General features: G+C 48.2%; 1 protein-coding gene across 1 annotated transcript in view; it reads left to right on the top strand.

The window, feature by feature from the left end:
- Positions 1-6,509, top strand: part of ESR1 (estrogen receptor 1) — a 360,546-nt gene that overhangs the window by 320,792 nt on the left and 33,245 nt on the right. The window contains exon 6 of the mRNA XM_004702110.2: positions 3,442-3,575. Within this exon, the coding sequence (XP_004702167.2) occupies positions 3,442-3,575 (134 nt within the window). The remainder of the gene's footprint in view (positions 1-3,441; positions 3,576-6,509) is intronic.

Below are 6,509 nucleotides of genomic sequence, written 5' to 3'. Positions count from 1 at the left end.
ATGTACAAATGCGCTTTACACAATTGATGTGTGTATGGATTGGGATAACAGTTGTATGAGCCCCAAATAAAATGATTTTTTTAAAAGAAAAAAAAAAAAAACTCTTTGAACTATGCATCCATTTTGATAGTAAGCAAACATCCCCCAACAAGAGAAGCAACTGCTACCCGGCCCCCTGTGCATCCATGAATCTCATCACAGGCATCCTAAGAAGCCATGAACAAGGAATATTTTGTTAATAGATTAGTGAATAGTGGCAGCACATACAGATGTCCCCCAGACATCTTGGGCTGGAGTCCAAGAGGATTTCCTGGGAGGCATCTGGTGACTCACAGCCTCCTCAGAGTGACATGCCCTTCCCAAGTTCCTTCTCCAACCAGCCCACAGAGCATGGTTGACAAGCGAAAGGGGTCCTGTGTGGTGCGCAAGCGTGGAGAATGTTAAAGGTTTAGTTCAGCTAAGCCCAGAACCAGGAGAGGGTGAGAAATAGATGGACTGAGAGAAATATTTGGAAACAGCCCTTTCAACTGATTCTGTAGACGTGAGTAAGTCCAGTCTGTGGGTCAGATGTAAAGCAGGAGCACCATGCTGCCTAGCATAGCTTCCGGGGCTGATTATTCCAGGGTGGCAGGAAGAGTGGGCTTCAGAGGCAGATGAATACAAGGTCAGGGATCAGGCTTGTGACTAGAGAGGGGAACGAATCAAATGTTGGCAGGTCAGATGTCAGGTCACTGATGGTTCCTGGGGTCGGCCGGCATTATGGTAGGCCATTGACTCAAGTCCAAAGAACTGGAGGTTGATGCAAAAAATAAATCAAGAAAGCATCCACACAGCATTCTCACCTTACATAAGAATTAGGTCATATCCCCAGGAAACGTCCGTTCAATTGCATGTCAAGGGCTGTGACAGAGTAAGGGAGTTGCACTTCATACTAATCTTTTTTACGCTGATGAGCTGCTCACAGCAGAGCTCACTACATTGTGTTAGGTAACATCATGGGGATTACCTCATAGGCCTTCACCGACAAACTACTGGGAATCCTGGCCCAGCCCAATTGACCCCTACCTATCACAAAGTCATAGCATTAAGATGAGGAGAACTAGGAGCTGAGACGTGAGGGACCTAGACATGTGCTGAAAGTCTAGGCATGGATGACCGGTATCTGTTATAGGATTGGTCTGAGCGGGCATTGACTTGGTGGTAGTGGGGCGGTCTGCAACTGTGTGTCCTGTTGTCCATCTGTGCATTAGATCACCCAGAATAAAGAAATCTCTTTTCTTTATCTATCCTTTGGGCCTGGCAGGTTCTGAGCACCTTGCTTTAGAATGTTGCATTAGCATCTAAGCATCAACATGTTAATTTTAAAAAAAAAGTGCCAAACGAGAAAATTCTCGTGCTGTGATTCTGGGCCCATGGAGGCTGGCTCCTTTTCTTGAGAATTGTACTTCTTGTCAAACCCACCAGCCATGCCATGGGAGAAAGAAGAAACCCCATGGAGTAACTTTACTCTGTCACCTAGGGTCACTGGATTCTTGATGGCATGGTGGTTATGCGTGGAGTTAACCCCAAATCAGCAGTTCAAACCCACCAAGCACCTCTGGACAAAAAAGAGGCTCCTGTGAAGATTTGTAGCCACAGAAACCCTGTATAGGGTTGCTATAAGTTGGAATTTCCTGGCTGTGGGCGCCCTGTTTTTTGTTTATAGGGTCAGTGGCAGGGGTCTATAGCAGTGGTTCTCAACCTTCCTAAGGCTGCGACCCTTTCGTACAGTTCCTCACGTGGTGGTGACTCCCAAGCCATAACCTTATTTCCATTGCTACTTCATCACTGTCATTTTGCTACTGTGATGAAGAGAGCATCCCTGTGACAGGGGCGTTCAACCCCCAAAGGGGTCTCCACCCACAGACTGAGAACCGCTGGTCGATAGGGTCACTATTGCTCTGAGTCCACTTGATGGCAATGGGGATTTGGGGTTTCAGTGGTTGTCTAAGGTGACCAGATTTAAAGTGGGATACCATTGACCGGGGGGTGGGGAAGGGGGGTTCTTGATGAAAAATCTGGTCTCTATGGACCAAATAGACCGTTCCCTAGCTTGTCGTGCATTCTTTCCAAAAATCAGGACTTTTTAAAAACTCCAAAAATCGGGACTGTCCCGCCCAAAGCGGGACATCTTCTGATTGTTGTGAGGTGCTGCTAAGTCCTTTTCAACTCACAGTGATCCCTTGTGAGCCAGTAGAGGCTGCCCCGTTGTGTTTCCAAGGCCACAGTCTTGATCCAAGCAGAGAGCCTGGGCTTGCACCCACAGAACCACTGCGTGGGTTCTAACTCCCAACCTTTTCATTAGAAGCAAAACACCTGCGGCTCTACCAGAGATCCTTCCTTTCCTTAAAAAGCCACGGTCATCAAGTTGGTCACAACGGATAGCAATCCTCTAGGGCTCAGGAGCCCACAGGAGGGCCTCTACCCTGTCCTATTGGATTGCGCTGAGTCAGAATTGACTCGGTGGCAGTGAGAAGAATCGGACTGAGGAGCATCACCCCATAGTGTGTCTAAGGTTGTAGCCTTTATAAAAGGAACCCTGGTGACCTCATCAGGTAATCCTTGGACTGTTAACCGCAAGGTCAGCAGTTCAAACCCATAAGCTGCTCCTTGGGAGAAAGATGAGACCATCTGCACCAATAAAAATGGATAGCTTCAAGCTTCCGTCAATTTTAACACATAACAACCCTCGAAGACCGAGTAGAACTTCCCTGTGGGTTTCTGAGACTTTAACTCTTCGCAGGAGTAGAAAGCCTCATCTTTCTCCCGTGGAGTGCCTGGTGGTTTTGACCTGCTGACCTGGAGACACCCCCAGAGCTCAGGCCACTGCATGTTGGAATCGATTCCAGGACCGTGAGTGTAATCTTTACAGAGGTGACTGCCACCTCTCTCCCAAGGAGTTGCTGATGGTTTCCAACCTTTTCGTTATCGGCTGAGTGTTTCACCACCTGGCCGCCAGGGCTCCTTCTTTCGCCCAGAGAAAGATTTAAATTGGGCACAACGGAGACTACAGTGCTTGACCACTGCAAGCAGAACAGGGAGCTCCTACAGGCTTCCGCAGAGAGGCATGCATACTGAATGAACTTCTCTCGTCTGAACTGTACACACACAGTGAGCAAGTTGGTTGTAAACTTGAATAGCCTCTGAGGATAAAAAAGCTAGAAAGGGGGAAAAACACAAACAAATCACAGATCCAGTTTGAGAAGCTGCTCATCTTCAAATATAGCCCTCATTTCCTTTCCTCAGCTAGTTTATGGAGTAGGAAATCTATGGGAAAGGATTCCATCACATAATGTTGCAGCTCCCTCTGTCCCAGGCAATGCATTTTGTGGTTGCTTGTCGGATGATCTCTGAACAAAGCCCCTTTGTAATGGCGTTTCTCTTCCTGCTTTGGGTTCACAGAAACCAAGGGAGATGTGTGGAGGGAATGGTGGAGATCTTCGACATGCTGTTGGCGACGTCCTCTCAGTTCCGAATGATGAACCTCCAGGGGGAGGAGTTTGTGTGCCTCAAGTCCATCATTTTGCTGAATTCTGGTGAGTCGATGACACAGGAATGCTTCGCTCTGGGCTGCTGGAAGAGATATTGGTTATCTATGTTTCTTTGCCATGTACGCTTTACCTACCAAACCCGCAAACATGTCCTACATGAAGACAATTCACTGCCCCACGTTTAAAATAGTGTGTCCGTAGAGAAAAGGAGCCCAGGTGGTGTCATGGGCTACACATCAAGCTGCTAATCACAAAACCAGGGGTTCACACCCACCAGCTGCTCTGTGGGAGAAAGATGAGATTTTCTTCTCTAGTAAGAATGTACAGTCTTGGAAACCCACAGGGGCAATTCTACTTCATCCTAAAAGCCCTCTATAAGTCAGAATCAACTCCATGGCAGTGACTGAGTGTTCCCAAAGCGGGTCCATCTGCCCACTAGAGAGGGACGCAGGAACGACCTAAAACCAAGAAAACAAACACTGCCCTTGAGTCGATGCCTGCTCATGGGGTCCTATAGGACAGGGTAGAGGTGCCATTCTGAGTTTCCGACACTGTAACTGTCAGCCATAGTAGAAAGCCCGTCTTTCTCCCATGGAGTGGCTGGTGGTTTAAAACTGCTGACCTTTCAGAGTGCATCCCACCACGTAAACAGTTACGTGTTAGATTAGGGATTAGGGGCTATAGTACCAAGTGTTATCTTGGATTAGGGGCCATAGTACCAAAGTTTTCATTGTCAGGGGGCTGCTGAGTAATTTTTTTTTTTGCATGAAAAGGGGGCAGGTAGGCCAAATAAACTTGGAGATCTGTGGTTTAAAGTCTCAGAAACCCAAAAGGGCAGTTCTACTCTGTGCTGCAGGGTCACCAGGAGTTACAGTTGAATCAAGGTGGGAATTTGTATTGTTATAGATAAATGATGAAGGAAAAACCAACATTACTGTGTTAGTCAACCTATGAGTTTTAAAGTAGACATTGAATCAAATGGTTCCCCGCCCCCACCCTGCCATGCCCTCCACCTCTTGGCATATTTGCCTTCTTTCATAGATCTTGGAGATTTTGAGAAATTAAAATAGGGCATGTATATAATGTATCTATTGATGCATTAGAAAGTAGGTAGATCAAGCAACCCCGTAAAAAAATGACCACCACCAAGCTCCCGCTCATAAAGGAGGGAGCATATTTGAGACAGATCAGCCAGGAGTCTTGTCACAATGGACGAGCGGAAACATACTGTTGACTCAGAGATTAAACTATAAATAAAAAGGCCAAGTGAAAGAACATTTGTTCTTCAACCTGAAGACCGCAGAACGCCGCACGCTGGTCCCGCCGAGGAGGCATTTTCCCTCTGGTCCATGGAGTCCTCCTTCAACTTGCCCCTGCTGCTTTCGTTTCAGAAAGCTGAACTCAGAGCAGCATCTGTTACATTTGCCGTGGGCTTGGCAGCTGCCTGGGGAGTCACTCCAGGTCACTCAGATGGAAACTATGGTGCAGCCCGAATTAGTGCCCCGACTCCTCCCAGCCACTTCAGGCTTTGGAACTCAACACTGGCTCTGCGGCCCGTGAAACTCGAAGCTCACCCATTGCTTGTCAACTGCACGGCAGATGTCTTTCGCCTGGACCCCTTGTCCCTAGCCTACCCCCACGTCGGCCCCAGCCCCACTCATGAAAATCACCACTAGTGGGAAGGGCCAGGTCTACTTCCATGTCTGACCCAATCCACTCCATCAGGCTCCATCTTCTCAGCCGTGGGGCTACGTTTGTGGTGGTGACATGCACAGTCTTGCCAGAGGACCAGCCTCTGCTGCTTGTTGCTAGGATGTCTCTCTCTTATGACGAGTGGGCCCAGGAGTGACAGCTCCAGTTTGAAAACAAATAATTCCCCCCTTCTCCTGCTACTCCCCCATGCCAGTCACCTGAATCACTCCACGGGGCTCTCAGCAATCACTCTCACTTATCAAATGACCAGTGGGCATCTGTATTATTATTACACGAGGCGGGGACTGAATTGCAGAATGAAGTTACAGGGAAAGCCACCCCCTCGGCACGAAGAGAGTGATTATTGTACCATTCAAGTTTCTAGTCCCACTCACACGCCTTGTGATTTTCATTTGAGCCACTTGTCCTGGACGTTGGAGGGTCCCCATCCCACAATGGCTCTTTGTGGGATGCAGGTCCTGGGAGCAGTGCCATCCGGCTGAACGCTGCCTGGTCCTGAACCTGCTCCTTCTTTGGCAAAGGCTGGCACGGGCTCATGGGCTCACTGCGGGAAGTGTGTCAACTTCAGGGACACCAGCCCTCAAAAGTATTAAGACTTTGTTCCCATTTTAACCAAGAAAACACACCCCAAACAGGTAGTGAAATGAGCCAAGGCTGTATAATCAACCAAACCCCAAACAAACTCCCTGCTGTCAGGCCGATGCCAACTCAAAGTGACGCTATAGGACAGGGTAGAACTGGCCCTGTGGGTTTCGGAGACTGTTACCTCTTAGGGGAGTAGAAAGCCCCACCTTTATACCATGGAGCAGCCGGTGGTTTCAAACTGCTGACCTTGAGGATCGCAGCCCAACTTGTAGCCACTGCAACCCTGGGGCTCTCTCTGTATCATCAACAGAGACGGCTCTTCTGAATCTGATCATAAAAACTGATTTCCTTTCATTCTATATGCCCATTTCCTATGTTCCTCCTTTCCCTAGGGAGACGAGGTGTTTGTTTTCATTTTAATAGTATATGGGGAAAGGCAACACTTTGGTCTTCAAACTTTTCATAAGAAGCATTTCTCTCTTGACCATTTTGGTTCTTCGTGTCTGTACGAGATCTCTGGGTAGTGCAGAGGTTTGTGTTCAGCTGGTCACAGCACAAAGCCATGGGTTCAAACCCACCCTGTGTTTCCATGGAAGAAACGCCGAGTGGTTTGCTTCAGTCAAGAACCCCCGTCAGAGCGGCTCTACATTGGGACACTCGAGGTCAGCGTCAGTCGGTCAG

The sequence above is a fragment of the Echinops telfairi genome, unplaced genomic scaffold (genome assembly GCF_000313985.2).
Source record: "Echinops telfairi isolate 266 unplaced genomic scaffold, ASM31398v2 ScPeMD7_3533;HRSCAF=4204_0, whole genome shotgun sequence".
Classification (NCBI taxonomy): Eukaryota; Metazoa; Chordata; class Mammalia; order Afrosoricida; family Tenrecidae; genus Echinops; species Echinops telfairi.
The sequence above is the reverse complement of the archived record's forward strand: the minus strand, read 5'-3'. Positions and strand labels throughout refer to the sequence as shown.